Raw genomic sequence first — 18376 nt, forward strand, 5'->3', positions numbered from 1 at the left:
CGTTTACAGTTCCTCAGGCCAGGGTCCTCCTCTGTCTCTCTTCAGACTTTTTTTTTTTTTTAAGATTTTATTTATTCATTCATGAGACACACAGAGAGGCAGAGACACAGGCAGAGGGAGAAGCAGGCTCCCTGCAGGGAGCTGGATGGGGACTCGATCCCGGGAATCTGGGATCACGCTCTGAGCTGAAGGCGGGCGCTAAACCGCTGAGCCACCCAGACGTCCCTTCAGACTCTTTTCTACTGAAGTTCCTCTCGTGGAGAAACCTCTCCAGGTCCTCCGTCGGTGTTTTCATTGTACATCGTGATCACTTGAGTGTGAGGAGCGGTCAGTTCCAGATCTGGGAGTCAGCGGTCTTAAGTGTTCCTGGAAGCGACAGCTCTCCCGTTCTGTGAGTCGGTAGGAAGACACGTTCAGAAGCTGCTCATCCCCCTGCACATTGTAATCCGCCTCCTCGGCTTTAGACTGTTCTCTTGGCCCATCCACACCTATTTCCAAATTCTGTCTCCAGGCCAGTCAGGGTCTGGGGTTCCAGGCCCCTCAGTAGGCCGTGATAAAACCTTTTCACTCCAGGCTGCATTCCTGTCTGGGAAGCTCAGGGCACATTCCACTGGCAAGGAAAGAGCAGCGGGCAAAGGATCGTGTTCGTGAATACAGTCGTTTATGCTCTGCAATGAGCACATGCAGTTCTTTCATATGTTTTATTAGCAATTATGAAATGCCCAGTGAATGTTTTGATGGAAAATTGTCTATTGGACACCAGAAAAGAATTCCACAAAGCAAGCATTTCCCACCTGACTTGTACATGCCTCATTTTTTTTTTAAGTGCCCATAATGGGGTGAAGTGTTTCCACATCAGAGATGTGGGGAGTCTTCCGCCATCCTAACAAGGGCGACTTTATTCAAATAGAGACCCAGACCGGGGTGGAGTAAACGAGTGTAGGGGAGGGGAAACCCATGTTTGACTTTACCACGTCCAAGATGCTGTCATCATCTGAGGCCTTCGTGACTTTCCTACCTTGAGACAACAAGATGCTTTTAGGCTTACAGGGGCCAGATTATTTCAGCATCTGGAAGAAACTAGCAGATGGTGAGAAGTTCCCAAGTCACCCAATGTACTTTTTCCTGTTTTTATAACTTTCCAAATCACTGTTGTCACACTTAATGGGATGGGAAGATATGGTCCAAGGCCTGAAAATAAAGCATTAAGTTTGTGGTAGAAATCTGGCTCTCATGGATGGCTTGCTGTCAAAGTGCTCACTGAGCCGCCTTGGTTGGATGGATGGCTGCCACTCTGTGGTCAAGTCATTTAAGTTGAAATCCCCTGCCAGAGTCTCCCGTGGGGCAGCTTGAGAGGTCAGCCCCACTTGCCTTGGGTTCTCTATTTAGGTCATGCTGGATCCTGTCACATTTAAAAGCCTGCAGCTATTGTTGCTAGACTCTCAGGCTCACGTCCATGGAAAACTGCTCGTTTGGTCCCATCCACCTTTCAAATAGACCTGTCGCTGGAGCCATAAGCCCTGCTCCCCGTGGTTTGTCTCCGAGTCTTTGTTGTTGGTTTTTTTTTTTTTTTTCTTTTTTAAGATTTCATGTATTTATTTGAGAGAGTGAATGAGTGAGCACAAGCGGGAGGGAGGCACGAGGGAGAGGGAGAAGCAAACTCCCTGCCAAGCAGGGAGCCCGATGTGGGGCCTGACCCCAGGACCCTGGAATCATGACCTGAACCAGCGGAGCCCCCCAGGTGCCCCTGAGTCTGACTTCTTACAGCTAGGATAGAAGAGAAGAGGCTCCCTTACCCTCAGTAGTTTTTGATATGATACTAGCCTATCCCTTTTGATAATGAGTCGTTCACCCTGTTTTTAAAAAAATATTTATATGGGATCCCTGGGTGGCGCAGCGGTTTGGCGCCTGCCTTTGGCCCAGGGCGCGATCCTGGAGACCCGGGATCGAATCCCACATCAGGCTCCCGGTGCATGGAGCCTGCTTCTCCCTCTGCCTATGTCTCTGCCTCTCTCTCTCTCTCTGTGACTATCATAAATAAAAATAGAAAAAAAATTAAAAAAAAAAAAAAATATTTATATGTGTGAATGAATGAACGCTTTTCCTTCTATATGCAGTTTTTTTATCTGAGGCAAATGAAAATGAAGCAGAAAGAATCTAGACAAGTCTTCATGGAGGTTTAGGCATCAATAACTTCAGGACTGTTGATGCCCCTACTTACAGGCAGCATCATTTGAAAATTTAAGTATTTAAACTTCTGGGATCCCTGTGTGGCTCAGTGTTTCAGCGCCGCCTTCAGCCCAGGGTGTGATCCTGGAGACCCGGGATCGAGTCCCGCGTCGGGCTCCCTGCATGGAGCCTGCTTCTCCCTCTGCCTGTGTCTCTGCCTCTCTCTGTGTGTCTCTCATGAAAAAATAGATAAAATCTTTAATTACTTAAACTTCTTTTATACTTACTTCATCTTTCAAATTCTGAATGATACATTTTTTTGAATTTTATTTTTGAGTAATCTTTATACCCAACGTGGGGCTCAAGCTCACAACCCTGAAATCAAGAGTCACACCGTACCGATGGAGCCTGCCAGGCGCCCCTGAATGACACATTTGAAATTGAATTTATCAGTGATAGTCTCCCTCAGCCAGAGGATCTGAAGCAAAAAAAAAAAAAAAATCAAAATTAAACATGCATTATTTACAATCCAGAAAAGAAATTAATCTAATTCATGCTGCCCTCCTTGTAGCCCTCTGAAGGGGGTACCGTGTTCACGCCGTGTTAGCGGTGAGGCAGCTCGTGCGGCTCACACGGAGGGTAGGCGGCAGGGCCGGGACTCGAGCGCCAGAGCCTGTGCTCTCCGGGTCCTGCATCCTGAGAGCTTCCGGAGACGTGTTTTTCTTCACTGTTCCCTTCACTTGAGAACGTTGCGGTTGTAAAAATGAATTTCTTTTTTGATTCGAAGCAGGTTTTGCTATTGCTTGTTGGGGGTCAGAGCTGTAGTGGAGGGTAAACCTAGTTCTCCCTCTCGAATGTACCAGGGCTGCCAGCGCATCGTGGAAGACTGGCAGAAAATCCTCATGGTGCGGTCGCTGGTGGTCAGCCCTCACGAGGACATGAGGACCTGGCTCAAGTATGCCAGCCTGTGTGGGAAGAGCGGTAGGCTGGTGAGTAGCCCCCACGCAGGGTGGGCGGGAGGCTGCGGGGGACGGCGCTCCCGGTCCCCTTCTCTTCACAACCGGTCCCTCTCCTTCTTAAGGCCCTTGCTCATAAAACCTTAGTGTTGCTCCTGGGAGTCGACCCATCTCGGCAGCTTGACCATCCTCTGCCAACAGTGCACCCTCAGGTGACCTACGCCTACATGAAAAACATGTGGAAGAGCACTCGCAAGGTCTGTATCCCCGTCCATCCAACAGTAGACCACAACTCTCCAGAATGCTCGCTAACCGGCTTCTCACAGCCTCGGGGCCCAGAAGGAAACAGCATCCAAACCCGGGTGCCAGGGAGTTTGCTCCTGTTAGGAAGCTGTTTGCCCTGATTTCGAAAGTGAATCCTATTCGAAGGCATGCACGTATACCATTGATCCAACTATAGGGTGTGGCCACGGTTATACCCATTAGCAGACAGAGGATGCTGGAACATACCGCCAAGAGAAGGTGGGCCGTTTGGTACCAAAAATGCAGTGTATTTGTGAAAACATAGACTAGAGATTTCACAAGACCAACTTGGTTTTTCAGACTCCTCGTCTCCTTTCCAATCATCAGTTGGGATTCAGAGGCAGCAACACCCAGGGTATGATGCTGAATCCAGTAGGGAGCGTCTTCTTGGAGCTAGCATAGAATTCCTCTTAACTTTATTTACAGACGAGTCCTTCCCTGGACAGGGAAATAGAGGTGGTTCCTGGTGTGGGTTTTGGTTTTATTTTTTGAAATGGTCTCCCTGGATGATGGTGATGATTAACGAAAAGTTGGCCCTGGAGGCAAAATCAGCACCTGCTTTGGCTCCTCATCCCCTTTACCAGGCGGAGAGAGCGTCCCAGCTCTGGTCCCCGTGGTGGGGCCTGCACAGAGCGACCACCGCGGCCGTGGCTGTGGAGGGCCTGCTCGAGGAAATCCAGGACCGTGTCCAGAATTGGACTCCTCTTTTGGGCGGCTGACTCTGTGCCTGGGAAAGCCACTGAGAGTGGGATCAGGAACCTGCCCCGCAGCCCTGGATCTTCGACGTGGGTTCACTTCAGTAGTAACGACCCGCATTCTCCACGTGTGTCGTTTGGGGGCTTTGTTTTCTTTTGTAGTTTTTAGGGGTTTGGTTTGGTTTGGTTGTAAGTCTTCTGCAAACTTCCCAGGCCAGAGCAGTTCTGATTAAAGCCTGACCTTCCTCCAGGCAAATGAGAAAAACAGAAGGTGCTGGATCTGAGTGTAGTCTGGTTTCCTTCCTATGTACAGCGTCCAAGTCTTTGAACGTCCTGCTGAAGGGCAGGCAGCAGGAGCCTCCTGGCTAATGTGTCAGCCAGGGAGTGGCTTCTTCCAGCGTACGACCACAGCCCGACCTCTCCACGCTGTGGCCTCCTGATGGGAGGCCATGAAACGACATGCATTAGAAATTTAGAAACCTCTTTCAAGTTAGGTGCTTGAACCCCGAGCCCAGAGCTAGAGGTGCCACGTCTTCGCAGGAGTGCGGCAGTTACTCAGAGGACCAGCTACGTAGCAGCAGTCGTGCTAGTGAACAAGCCCTTCTCTGAGCTTTACGTTCCTCCACCACAGACAGTTCAGTAAACAGTGGTGTTTTGCCCCGCATGAGGTGTCAGGCCGTAGGTGTATGTGCTCTGTTTTCCGGAATCTAGAGACAGGCCAGTCCTTCTGTGAAATTTCACTAAGCTGAGGACGCTGATCTTATCCCCAAACCAGGAATACAACGTGCAGCTGAACTCTGGGCACGGAGAAGCCCCTTCCTCTGAGTGGCCAGTCCTTTCCTTCATCCGTGACAGAAAAAAAAAATCAGTTTTTCCCTTCCTTGCTTCCTGGAGGTGGAGAAAAGAATATTTTAATAGAACACTTCGAATTCCTTGAAAATAAGCGGCCTCCATGCCACGGAGTGGAAGGATATGGATTCTTCTGTGCTGGATAAATTAGTACTGAGCTTCAAATCCAAGCTACTATGCAGCCCTCCCGGCTTGGGCAATTTAATTTTTGTTCAGTGCCCTGTTGAGTCTCCTGAAAAGGATCTAAACTGTCTGGACTGCCAGCGACATGGAGCTCGCAGGCCCCCGACAGCCCCGGTGTCAGAGCTCCTGCTTGGTGCTCAGTGCACCGACTTACCTACCAGTCCCCTTTTGCGTGGTTGATGTTTCTGGTGCTTCCTCTTGGTTCTTTTTTTTCCCTTTCCAATCAAATTTAAGTCCGGTCAGTGCAGTTCTCGTAGAGGAAAAAATAAAGGAGCATGTATCACTTCCAGGTGCAGGCTGCTAATGTAGTTCATTTTTCAAAGCCAGGGTGAGTAATGGAACCCCGTAACGGCAGCTGTCTGAGGGGGACAGGTGTCCTGTTAGCTGTCGGAGCATCTGTGTGTCTGCCCCGTCCCCTTGCTCGGATTAGCTGCCTGATAAATTGTTCATCACGTCGCTCTGGCTCTGGGGTGAGCCCTGTCTCTTGAGGCCAATTAATTCCTTACAGTTGGAAAGTATCTGAGGTTAGCCCTGGCCCCCAAGCCAGGTAGTTTTGTTTTCCTTCAAGACCATCATTGCCGACGTGTTTCTAGTTTTTAAAAAAGTGGAAGGAGACCATTCTGACCTTACTTATTTGAAGTATTGATTTTTCCCCTCTTCTTCTGCAGCAAAGAACACATCGCCTCTTTCTTCACTTTCTCTCACATACCATTTCCCCTCCCTGTGTTGTGGATTTACATTCCACCGTTTTTCCCATGGGAGCTTTTCACATCTATATGCTCTGTTTCCACCTGTGAAGTTCATTAAAAATAGCATAGACCCCGTTTATCAAGATGCTGGCATGTGCGGACGTGTGGGCTTCTACCGATGGCTGGTAGCTCCGAGATCTCTGGCTCTGTGACTCTGCTCTTCCCTGTTCAGCCCCCTGTTCCCAGCCCAAGTGCCTCTGCTCCCTTTGTATCGAGTCCCGCAGTGTAAATAGATCAAACTGCCTGAGGAGGCTGTGAAGGTTTTGCTCCCAAGCCTCCCCGGTCAGCTACATGTCTGCTCAGCCAGTGTCTTCCCCCTGCTTCACTTGGATGGATGGGTGAGGGACTTCACCCCATCTCTGTGTTATTTGGGTACTGAGGCTTCTATTGGATTTTTAAAACTATAGTTTGGGCTCTGCTGGGGTGTCCAAGGTACAAATATTAAAAGTTTTACCGGCTCGAAACAGTCCCCCATGAGCCTGGTTTCCCCGCGGGCAACGTGATGATGGTGCAGTAAGCAGTTGTTTCACATTTCTTCCTATGAATCATTATTTCGAGGGAACCAGGCCAGTAGCTTTTCCAAGGCTTATTAAATAGTGGTACAGTTAGCCAAGGAGAGTCTTCTTGAAAAGCCCAACCGTCTTCCAGCGTCATGCCTGTCCTAGGGGACCCTTTCCCTGTGCTCCAAGGTGCTCTCCTGGTTGCGGGAGGGGGTTGGCTCACTTGCTCGTGAGCTGAAGGGGGGTCCTTTCCTGTGAGACGAGCTCGAATGCCAAGCAGCACCCCGTGCTTTTATCCCGTGCAGATCGATGCCTTCCAGCACATGCAGCACTTCGTGCAGACCATGCAGCAGCAAGCGCAGCATGCCATCGCGACCGAGGACCAGCAGCACAAGCAAGAGCTGCACAAACTCATGGCCCGGTGAGGTCCCCGCTGGTGCCCAGGGCCAGTCATACTCCTGTCCCCCCAACAGCAGCAGCCTCCACAGCGCAGCAGGAATGCTCAAGGCTCCCTGGGCTGTGGCTTGCTGACCCCCCTCTGGCCTTTGCAGTAGGGACCCCAGGCAGCCACAGAATCGTGCTGCACCAGAGCTTCTGCTGCTGTTTTCCCAGGATTCGGCAGCCCTAGAGCACCCCTGTGCTGCTGTCCTCCTGGCGTCTGGCTTTAGAGCCAGACTCCTTTCTGCAAATGCCAGCTGTGCTGCTGCTTTGAGGTGTGACTTTCAATGGGTCACTTAACTGCTCTGTGCCTCAGTTTCCTCATCTTAGGCAAAGGGGATGATGAGAGCTCCTCGTTGTGAGGGTGGTAGAGGGCGGTGTGAGGGTTAATGGAACAAACACTTCAACCATTTAGAGCCGTGTCTGGAAGAGAGTAGCAGTCAGTAATGCTGGCGTTAATACCATCATAAATATGGTCTCTTAGAGATAACGCATCTGTAACAGGCTGCTCTGTGGTCTATCGGTTATCATTGTAAGCGGAGGAGAAGGGCTAAGTGGGGAAGCCAGTAGCGATCAATAGGAAAAGTGACTCAGCAGCCGACACCCACCAAAAAGTGATGTCAGTGTGGGTAGGTCCACACCGACCTCCCCGTACCAGGTGCTGACTTATGCTGGCATTGAAAGGTCGAGGGGAAGAGGTGAAACGTTAAAAACGCATCCCTAAGGCCCATTTTTTCCTTCCGTGTGGTTGAGAACCCTGGGAGTTCCATCAGGTTGCTTCCTGGGAGCCAGCATAATACCAAGGAGGCGTTCACGCTCCTCAGACATAATGGGCTGTTCTCCTGGGGGCCGGGGGCGGCTGCGGGAGGGGGTAGCAACCTGGGGGTGGTCTCTGTGTCTTCAGGTGTTTCCTGAAACTCGGGGAGTGGCAGCTGAACCTTCAGGGCATCAACGAGAGCACAATCCCCAAGGTGCTGCAGTACTACAGCGCTGCCACGGAGCATGACCGCAGCTGGTACAAGGTAAGCCCGAACCAGCCCGGGGTCCCCAGCGGTGCCCCCCTCCGGGTGGGGACCCCAGCGCCCAGCAGCCTGCGCTGTTGTGGTCCAGGGCACAGCCTGGCGGGTGCCGGCCGAGGCGGTGAATTTGCTTGTCTGCGTGCCAGGAACCAGTGTGTCGGAGCCCTGTACAGGCTAGATGGATGCAGGAAGCTTGATGGGGTCTTTGATTTGCAGAACACGGCATCACAGCGTCATTCTGTGTGTGGCACTGGGGAATGCTGTTGTCTTCTAGACTCGGCTGCTTGTTTTCCTGCGAGCATCTGGACACATGGTTAATCTCTGGAACTTTATCTTCCCTTGGGTCATCTGTTCCTTCCCGGCTTCTTCCTGATTTCCATCCCTGCCTGCTCCTCATCTAAGAACTTCACTTTCTCTATTTTTATTGGAAAGCTCAGGGTAACATCCTGTTATGCCATAGGAAACTTTCCAGGAAGGTAAACAGAATTAGAAAATGTATCAGAGATGCGGTTGACTGGGGGAGGAGGGAGGTCTTCCCGAGGGACCTGCCTGCGGTCACAGCTGCTCGCTGTAGCAGACGTCGTGGGTTTCTTTCCAGTATTTCTTTAACTTGCTAGTACTTTGTGAATTAAACCCTCTGAGATCAAAACGTGCATCTGAGGACGCAGAAGCATTCTACAGTAAGAGTCTTCTCCCGATGGAGGCGTGCTTCCTTCTGATCTGAAACACGCCCATTCCGTGCTACCAGCAGTAGCCACTGTATCTAGGACAGCTTCCGCCCTAGGCTGCAAAAATACATCCGGTAAACCCTGGAGTAGCCGGCCCCTCACCAGTCAGTAGGTGTCTTCCAACCAGATTACTTTCCTTCATTCAGATCTCAGAAAAGAAACAGATTATGAGGGAAAAAAATGGCTCCGGGAATTTCAGGTTTTCCCTGTGCGGGTCCCTTCGGGGTTGATGTTGTGTCGCTGTCAGTGGTGTGGTCCCAGGTGTGTCAGGCTCGGTGCCCGGCAGGTAGTGGATGAAGAAGAGCTGCTTGTTGAGTAAGTGAAGCTGAGGGGAGACTGAGCTGGGTCATTGCGGGGTCGTTACTCATCCACGATCTGACCCAACCTTCTCTGCTTGGGTGGAAAAATGGACACATTTGTGGTAAAGGTTTTAGCAAAGGATGCAAAGGAATCTCCCGGTTTTCCAGAAAGCCCGACTCAGTGGAGCATTTAGTGTCCTGCCGCAGCTGCAAACTCACGGGGCCCCAAACCAGAGTGTGCCCCATGCCGTCTACACCAGGCCGTGCTGTGCCCTCGTGTCGCTGCAGCTCACAACTGCAGAGCGTGGACATGCTCTCGCACAGGCCACCACGGACCCGGTGGGCGAGCTGGACAGATGACACACATTCCCCCGTGGCAGGCTCTTGACCACTACCTTCCCACTGACCTAGGACCCGATTACGACGTTCATCACCCCTACACCTGTGCTCTCTCGCATAGCGCATCCTATGCGGCTGCCAAAGGGATCTTTAAAACCTAGAACGAAATGGGACCTCCTCAGCCTAATATCCTCGGCCTAATATGTTAGCCCGTCCACGATCCAACCCTGCCACTCTGCTAACCCTCCCCCTCACCTCCCTCCTGCACGGACCGCACTCCAGTCGGATCTGTTGATTGGCTTCCTGTGAGCCGCCCAGTGCGGGCCACCCTGCGTCTTCATCCCTGACCTCCCCAGGCCAGGAAGTCCCTGCTGCTGTCCTCTTGTCCCCTACTTTGTCCATCGAAGGCTGGTCCTCGGTCCCTACCCCAGATCCCTGCTTCCTACGAAGCTTTCCCTGACCCTGGGCTGCCCGGCGTCCGTCTCCCGTTGCCCCTCACATGTGCCTGCCCTCGGGTTGCAGGCCCCCTGCCCTGCAGACCACAAGGTCCCCGACGCAAGGGCCTGGCTCGCTCCTCTCGGGTGCCCTCCCCGGCCGCCCTTGCCGCAGTCCTGAGGCCCTAAGGGCCTCGTGAACGAGTCAGGCTGAAGCTAGGAAGGGGCCCCGCCCCTGAGGGTTCCAGTGGAGGGAGGCTCTGCTCTGCTGGCCACTGAGAAGGGCAGTCCCCGCGCCCTTCCTCGGCCTCGGCCTCAGCCTCGTGCTCCTAAGGGCCTTGGCGCTCAAGCCTCCTCGTCCCTCGCCCCACCAGGCCTGGCACGCGTGGGCGGTGATGAACTTTGAAGCTGTGCTGCACTACAAACACCAGAACCAAGCCCGGGACGAGAAGAAGAAGCTGCGTCACGCCAGCGGGGCCAACATCACCAGCACGACCACCGCCGCCACCACAGCAGCCACGGCCACGGCCACGGCCACCAGCACCGAGGGCAGCAACAGCGAGAGTGAGGCCGAGAGCACCGAGAACAGCCCCACCCCGTCTCCTCTGCAGAAGAAGGTCACTGAGGTACCCTCCCCTCCTCCCCCAGCGAGGACTGAGCGGGGCAGCAGGCGCTCCGAGGAGCGGAAGGCGCTGGAGGAGCCTGGGCTTCACCCTGAGGGGCCCCACCAGGCGGACGGTGTGGCCTCTCTGCCACCCGGCGCTGTTGGAGACGGAGCTTCCGCGTGTGTGTTTGTTTGAGGCGCGGCTCTAGCCCCCGAGCTGCAGACTGAGTTTCTGGTCCTTCTTCCCACAAGAATGAGGTCATCCCCATAAAGCCTGCACCTGTGAGCGCGTGGGTGGCCGTGCACATGTGCGGCTCCCCCTGAGAACGGAGGCCCGCGGGATCCGTCCTCTGCCCGTGCGGCCCCCTCCCCTCCGGTTGTCCGTCCAGTGCCCCGGGGTGGCCAGCAGTCCCGGGGAGCCGCGTGATCCGCCTCAGCCCGCTTAGGAAGCCACCACGAACCCGCAATGATAGGGATCGTGACACAGCTGGCATTTCCTGCGAGCCTGCTGCGTGCCAGCTGCTAATCCAGAGGCTTCTGGCGCAGTAACTGCTTTAACCTCGTCGCATCTCTGAGGGCGGGGACAGTTAGTGTGCAGTCAGGCCCCTTTGGCAGCTGAGAACACTAAGGCAGGCGTGTGTGTTCCAACAGGATTTGTCCAAGACCCTCTTGATGTACACGGTCCCCGCCGTCCAGGGCTTCTTCCGTTCCATCTCCTTGTCACGAGGCAACAACCTCCAGGACACACTGAGGTATCAGAGGAGGGCGGGACCCCGCCAGGCCATGCGCGCAGCAGAACACAGAATACCGCGACGTCCCCTTCTGCTTCCCCACCCGATGAGCACGTCCCCGGGTAGCCGCTGAGCAGCCTGCACCTGCCAAGGCCGAGGGGGAGGCGTGGCCTGAGAGTGGGAGTGGGAGTGCGCTCGGCTCTGCAGGAGGCGGCGCAGCTGTTTGTGGCAGTCGTGCTGAGATCCCCTTAGCTTTTAGAGGCCACTTAGGCCGACACAAAGGGCACAGACTGACCGGTCGGCAGACGACGGGGTGACTAGGACAGCCAAGTCCTACGTTTGCCCCGTTGCCACGGGTCCACAGATGGCTTTCTGTATGTGCAAACATTGTCCGTGGACCGTCCCTGGGCTCATCTGTGAGATTTCTGAGCTCACGCCACGCTGATCCCTCTATTATCTCGAATAAAGTAAGCCTTCCCTTGGGATGCTCCTCCTTGTGTTGAGCCAAGTACTAACGACCATCGCCAACCACTGTCCTGACACCAGACAGGGGAACCGTGTCTGGGGCGGGGAAAGCACTGATTTGAGGCCCCGCCAGTTATTCCTTTTCTTTTTTTTTTTTTAAAGATTTATTTATTTGAGACAAAGAGTGAGAGAGAGAGTGAGGGGGGGAGGGAGAGGTGGGGGTGGGGAGAGAAGCTCAAGTAAACTCACACTGAGTGTGGAGCCCATCTCTGGGTTTGATCCCAGGACCCTAAGATCATGACCTGAGCCAAAATCAAGGGTTGGGCGCCCAAGCAGCTGAGCCACCTAGATGCCCCTTCACCGATTAGTCTTTTTTCAAGTCTTAAAGATAGAAAACCAAACAGACAAAAGTGAGAAAGTAAATTTTCTGTGATTTTTCTCATTTTTCTTCTCCAGAGTCCTCACCTTATGGTTTGACTATGGTCACTGGCCGGATGTAAACGAAGCCTTGGTGGAGGGGGTGAAAGCGATCCAGATCGACACCTGGTTACAGGTGAGGCTGGCTCGGGTCTCCCCCCTGCTCTCTCCCCCTCGCATCACACGGTGTTTGGTGAACAGTGGGAAGAGGGGGCTCAGTCCCAAGGTCGAGACCCCGTATCTTCTTTAGTTTCTCCCAGAGAACTGAAGGGAGTGACCCGTTTCAGAGCTTAACAGCATCTCCCACAAACAAGTTTCAAGAGCGGGTCATTGCCCAGAAGCGTAAATAGTTGTTTCTGCATCTCACGCGCTGCGTACCGTGTCTTTCCGAATGCCAGGTTATACCTCAGCTCATTGCGAGAATCGATACGCCTCGGCCCTTGGTGGGCCGCCTCATTCACCAGCTTCTCACAGACATTGGCCGGTACCACCCCCAGGTATGTGGGCCCCCGGGGCAGTTTCTCCTCAAACCGCGGATCCGGATCCTCTTGATCCGGATCGCAGCCTTCCCTAGAGCTGCTCTCGAGACACAGTGCAGGAACGAGGAGCCAGGCATCCCGTCTGTCCGGCTGCCAGGCCCCGGACCCGGGGCTTCCCTCAAGAGAAGGTGCCCCCACCCACCCCAAGGTTGAGTGGCCCCGGCCGGGTGGCCTCAAATGAGTGTCAGCAGCACCCTCTCCACCTCTCTTGTCCTCCCAAGAGTGAGAGTGTGCGAGGGTTCTTTCTGTGTCCGCCCCAGGCCCTCATCTACCCCCTGACCGTGGCCTCTAAATCCACCACGACGGCCCGCCACAACGCAGCCAACAAGATTCTGAAGAACATGTGCGAGCACAGCAACACCCTGGTCCAGCAGGCCATGATGGTGAGGCGGGGGGCAGTGCGGGGCTTTGCCGACCCACCACCTAGCCGACGTCTTCAGGGAGACTCTTCCTCACAACGGTGCTCCTGTCTCCAAGACGGGCCTTTCTGAGGGGGCTCATCGTCCGCCTTCCCTCCCTCCCCACTTTGGTCCAGGTGAGTGAGGAGCTCATCCGCGTGGCCATCCTCTGGCACGAGATGTGGCACGAAGGCCTGGAAGAAGCGTCACGTTTGTACTTTGGGGAGAGGAACGTGAAAGGCATGTTTGAGGTGCTGGAGCCCCTGCATGCTATGATGGAACGGGGCCCCCAGACTCTGAAGGAAACATCTTTTAATCAGGTAAGGGATAGGAAAGCACGGCGTGGCATGACCCAAAGCCCGTACCAGACCCCTTTCCCCCGGCCCTCGTGCTGACTTGAGTAAAACGTACTCTGACGGAGGTCGCAGAACATAGAAACCCCAGCAGTTTCGTTGTCACCAGCTTATGAGAACCCTCCAAGGCTTTCCCCGGAAAACCACAAGGTTCTTCCCGAGGTCGTCTTGCCTCTCCTTACCGCGCCCGGGAGCCATCCTGACGCGGGGGCCTCCAGGACTGGGCTGCACCCTTGCTGAGCCTGGCTGAGGGCCAGAGTCCGGCCGCTGCAGCGCGTGCCCGAGCAGTCGTGCTGTGTGCGTGGGGTTCACCTGCGGCTGAGTCTGCACCCTGCCTTCCCGCAGGCATATGGTCGAGACTTAATGGAGGCCCAGGAGTGGTGCAGGAAGTACATGAAATCCGGGAACGTCAAGGACCTCACCCAGGCCTGGGACCTCTATTACCACGTGTTCAGACGGATCTCCAAGCAGCTGCCTCAGGTAGGAACGTCCGGTTCCAGCAGCATTAACTGTCATCGCCCCTTCTCTTGCTGAGAGCGTCCTGGCCCTCACTGCGAAGCACCTGGTCTCACTGCTGTCTGCAGACGTGGGGATAAGACATTGCCACTAGCAATCCATTGAGAAGGACCTAGACTGCATTTACACTCCTCCCTGGAGGCAGAAAGCTAACCCCCGTGGTAATTATCCACAGCTCACCTCCCTGGAACTGCAGTATGTTTCCCCCAAACTTCTGATGTGCCGGGACCTTGAGTTGGCCGTGCCGGGAACGTACGACCCCAACCAGCCCATCATTCGCATTCAGTCCATAGCACCGTCCCTGCAGGTCATCACCTCCAAGCAGAGGCCCCGGAAGCTGACGCTCATGGGTAAGGACACGTGTGCTTCCGCCTCCTGCATCTCCCTCCCACCCTGGCTGAACCTCTCCCCACTTTTCTGAAATCACGGCTCGCCGTTCGTATCCCTCCTCTCCCGTGTCCGTGGAGAGGGAAATAGAGGTCCATGCATCCTCCTCCGGACTCCTGGTGCTCGGACCATTGTGCGTGCTTATGGGAAGCCTCACTGCCGTGCAGGGTGTGCAGCCTGGGCAGCTGGGGCAGCAGGCACTGCAGGGGACTGACATGGTGCAGCAGGTGTGGCAGGTGACAAGCAGGGCTGAAGAAAGGGCTCCTGGGCTCTTGAATGTTCTCTTTTACCATCAGGGTATCTCTCTGTGGGAAATGACTCTGTAAGAGAAACAAACTGATGTGGAAATGGGTTCTCATGGGAGCTCCGTGAGCACCTGGGCAGTTGCAGGACATCCAGATGCCCTGGCGGCCCTTTGAGGGCTCTCTCCTCTCGTACGGCTCATGCGTTTTAAATGCAGTAGTTACTCAGCACGGTTCGTCGTGGCACGAGTGACCGCCTCTCCGTGGGCCGGCATCTCCTGGGACGAACACACGGGTCAGTCGGGCTCTCCACGGTATTTGCTCAGAGACCCGGATGAAGGACCTGTTCCCAGGGAAGCTGTGAACAGAGTCAAGAGAACCCACAGTGGGAAGCTGTGACTCACGCCCCCGCCTGGCCCGAAAGGCTGGGGAGCCTGTTGAGAGCACACGACCTGGAAAGAGGCCATCGCCAGAAGTACAGCCCGGATGGGGGGACTCTGCTACCTTCTAGAACGGGAGCCCGGCCGGCTGACAGGGGCAAACCCTTGGCTTCTCCCTCTCCCACCCTCTGACCTCCCTCCCGCCAGTATCCCCGTTGGCCCAGCTGGGAAGGTGGGCGACCCGGTCTCTAGGGCTCAGGCTGCACAGGCCCCAGCAAGACCGAGAAGGGCAGACAGTGGCTTGTGAGGGAGCATCCAGAATGGCCTCCCTGTGCACACTCACGCCTGATCTTCATAGAACTGTTTTTATTTCATTGCTTTTTGAAGATTGTATTTATTTACTTGAGACAGAAAGAGCGCACAGGCAGGGGAGCAGAGGGAGACGGAGAAACAGACTCCCTGCTCGGAGTCCCTCTCAGGGCTCCATCCTGGGACCCGGGACCCGGGACCATGACCTCAGCGGAAGGCAGGCGCTTACCTGCCTCAGCCCCCCGGGGACCCTGGACAGGGCTGTTTTTTATTGTATTTGTTTTTAATTTGACCGACATTTCATTGGGAACATCAAGAGCAGGGCCATTCTTTGCATCAGTTCTAGGGAAGTTTCTTGCATTTGTGCGGAAATAGGGCTGGGTAGGGAACGTGTAGTCTCTGGGAGCTTGTGGGTACCGGGCTGGTTGTGCTAACTGCTCCCACCTTCCTCACAGGCAGCAACGGGCATGAGTTTGTTTTCCTCCTGAAGGGCCACGAAGACCTGCGGCAGGATGAGCGGGTGATGCAGCTCTTCGGCCTGGTGAACACCCTTCTGGCCAATGACCCAACGTCTCTTCGCAAGAACCTCAGGTATCCAGGACGCGGTGCTGCGTGGGGGTGGGCAGCGATCTGACCCGTCTTCTAGGGTTTCCTTACTTCCCATCCATGTGCTCACGTCCCTTCACGAAATCAGCTATAGACGAACGTACCTGACAGGAAGTCGTCAGTAGCCAAGGTGTCAAACACAACAAGAGGAATTATCCATACTTTGAGCGTACTTTCTAGGGAAATGCCTGAAACAGCCACCAGAAAGAGGGTCTGGAATGGAACAGCCCATGGCCACTAGACTAGAGATGCTGCGCATCTGGGGTGTTTCACTTTTCCCCATCCGCCCTGCTCCCTTCCTCCTCTTCCTGTTAAGAACGTGGGTATTATGCTGGGAGGTTGTTTTGGCTTAGAAATCATCACGAGGCTGCTCCCCCGGGGCTGTGAGTTCATCAGGCAGGTTGAGGAGGCTGGTGGTGCTCAGCCCTGTGCAGGGTGCGTCCTTCAACCCGCTTCCGTGTGTGCTGAGTGGGCCCGTTTCCTGTCCCATAACCCCAGCATCCAGAGGTACGCTGTCATCCCCTTATCAACCAACTCGGGCCTCATTGGCTGGGTCCCCCACTGCGACACGCTGCACGCCCTCATCCGGGACTACAGAGAGAAAAAGAAGATCCTTCTCAACATCGAGCATCGCATCATGTTGCGGGTATGTGATGAGGCTGCCAAACCCAGTGCCTTAACCCCAACTCCCAAGTTGAGAAATCTGAACGCAGCTGCTCGTCGTTCTTCTGTGTGTACAACACCGAAGAATCTGTTTGGGAGAATTGTCTACTGAAGGAGATTCAATGAAGTGAGTCCTAAAGCAGATCACCTCTGAGACACAGAACCCTAAGGCCCAGAAACTGGGTTTTCAGCATTCGAGGGGAGACTGGACGGTGTTTATCAAGCAGCGTGTGTGGACCAAACACCTAATGTATACAGGGCACTGGTCACACGAGGAAATGACGTTAGTAGGTAGGCAGGTCCTAAGAAAGAGACTGGTGTGTTACTCAGAACCCTGATGCCTCCAGGGCTCTCATTCATACCAGCAGGCTGTACTCCGGCCTGTGCTCAGGTGGGCCCTGCCTGCTGACTTACCCGGAGCCCCTGGCACTTCCCGTGGTCAGCAGGTTCGAGGGGCCACACCCGTGTTTTTCCTTTCGCACCATTCCTACTTCCTTTTCCTTTGGACTCGGGTGGTGCCATCAGAACCCAGCTCTGCCCGGGCCCAGAGCGGCGCCTCTTCCTGGGGTTAAGCTGCTAGGCTGGGGCTGCTCTCAGAATGCTGTGTCCTGATGCAGATGGCTCCAGACTACGATCACCTGACGCTGATGCAGAAGGTGGAGGTGTTTGAGCACGCCGTCAACAACACAGCCGGGGACGACCTGGCCAAGCTGCTGTGGCTGAAAAGCCCTAGCTCCGAGGTACGTGCACCCCTCTGCCCTCGGGCCCCCTCGCTCCTAGTGGGACTGGCTTTTGTGTTTGTTCACGGGCGTTTGTTGCTGGACTCTTCTTTGCGACCACTAGCTGTAGGTTATGTGCAGTCCTTTCTAACAGAAATTAGGCGGGTGAGCCATGCGGTTTAGCAGATACAGATTTAGTAAATTCATGTTTCTCCTGTTTCTTACAATAATATTTGAGCTGCTTTTATACTAAGGATATTAAATCTTTTTCATATATGTTAGAAATTTCCTGCTTATTTGTCTTTTTAATTTTGTTATGGTATATTTCTTGGCTTGGGATTTTTGTTTTGTTTTTGGCATATGGGCATTTTTAAAAGTTAGAAATTATTGAATTTTGATCATTTTCTTTGAAGTTTCTGCCTTTGGCTTTATATTTGGAAAGGCCCTCCCCACCTCAAGGTTATATATCTTTTTACATTCATTTTCTTGTACTTATCATAAAATCTGTATTTCCATTTAAATCCTTGGCTCAATTCAGGATTTAAGATTTAAAAAAAATTTTTTTGAGCCAACACCACAGTATCCACCAAATAATCCACCCTTTCTCTGCTGTTTAAGAGAGACCATTACTCTTTTTTTTTTTTCTTTAAGATTTTATTTATTTATTCATGAGAGGCAGAGAGAGAGAGAGAGAGAAGCAGAGACACAGGCAGAGGGAGAATCCGGCTTCATGCAGGGAGCCTGACGTGGGACTCGATCTCAGGACCCCAGGATCACACCCCGAGCTGAAGGCGGCACTAAACTGCTGAGCCACCCAGGCTGCTCGAGAGTCCATTATTCTTATACGAAAAATATTTTTATGCCATTGGATTCTTTCTGGAGCTTCTGTTTTATTTCATTAATCTCTCTAAGCCTGTTTTTCCTCGAGTCCCATACTATTAATACAACTATTAATGAAAAGTCTCTTTTCGGGCAGCCCAGGTGGCTCAGCAGTTTAGCACCTGCCTTTGGCCCAGGGCGCGATCCTGGGGACCCAGGATCCCTGCATGGAGCCTGCTTCTCCCTCTGCCTGTGTCTCTGCCTCTCTCTCTCTGTCTCTCATGAATAAATAAATAAAATCTTTAAAAAAAAAAAAAAAGTCTCTTTTCATTGGCTATTTTAATTTTTTCTTCTTCCAAATAAATTTTGGGATCATTCTGTCATGGTCCCCCAAAAAAGTACTACGGAATTTTAAGGGGAATTACATTCAGTGTATCAAATAATTTGGAAGGTTTTTACATTTTTACGATATTTTCATTTACTTGGGTTTTTATATTCCTAAGCAAAGGTTAATTTTTTTATTCATCTAGGTTCTGTACATCTCTAAGTTTATTCCAAGCATAGTTT

General features: G+C 53.3%; 1 protein-coding gene across 1 annotated transcript in view; it reads left to right on the forward strand.

Moving 5' to 3' along the window:
* MTOR (mechanistic target of rapamycin kinase) overlaps window positions 1–18376 on the forward strand; it is a 120339-nt gene that overhangs the window by 93021 nt on the left and 8942 nt on the right. The window contains exons 35-49 of the mRNA XM_077899658.1: window positions 3033–3158; window positions 3251–3382; window positions 6710–6825; window positions 7747–7864; window positions 10036–10287; window positions 10917–11017; window positions 11918–12014; window positions 12277–12375; window positions 12678–12800; window positions 12953–13135; window positions 13514–13648; window positions 13860–14034; window positions 15458–15593; window positions 16107–16254; window positions 16889–17011. Of these exons, the coding sequence (XP_077755784.1) occupies window positions 3033–3158; window positions 3251–3382; window positions 6710–6825; window positions 7747–7864; window positions 10036–10287; window positions 10917–11017; window positions 11918–12014; window positions 12277–12375; window positions 12678–12800; window positions 12953–13135; window positions 13514–13648; window positions 13860–14034; window positions 15458–15593; window positions 16107–16254; window positions 16889–17011 (2064 nt within the window). The remainder of the gene's footprint in view (window positions 1–3032; window positions 3159–3250; window positions 3383–6709; window positions 6826–7746; window positions 7865–10035; window positions 10288–10916; window positions 11018–11917; window positions 12015–12276; window positions 12376–12677; window positions 12801–12952; window positions 13136–13513; window positions 13649–13859; window positions 14035–15457; window positions 15594–16106; window positions 16255–16888; window positions 17012–18376) is intronic.

The sequence above is a fragment of the Canis aureus genome, chromosome 5 (genome assembly GCF_053574225.1).
Source record: "Canis aureus isolate CA01 chromosome 5, VMU_Caureus_v.1.0, whole genome shotgun sequence".
Lineage (NCBI taxonomy): Eukaryota > Metazoa > Chordata > Mammalia > Carnivora > Canidae > Canis > Canis aureus.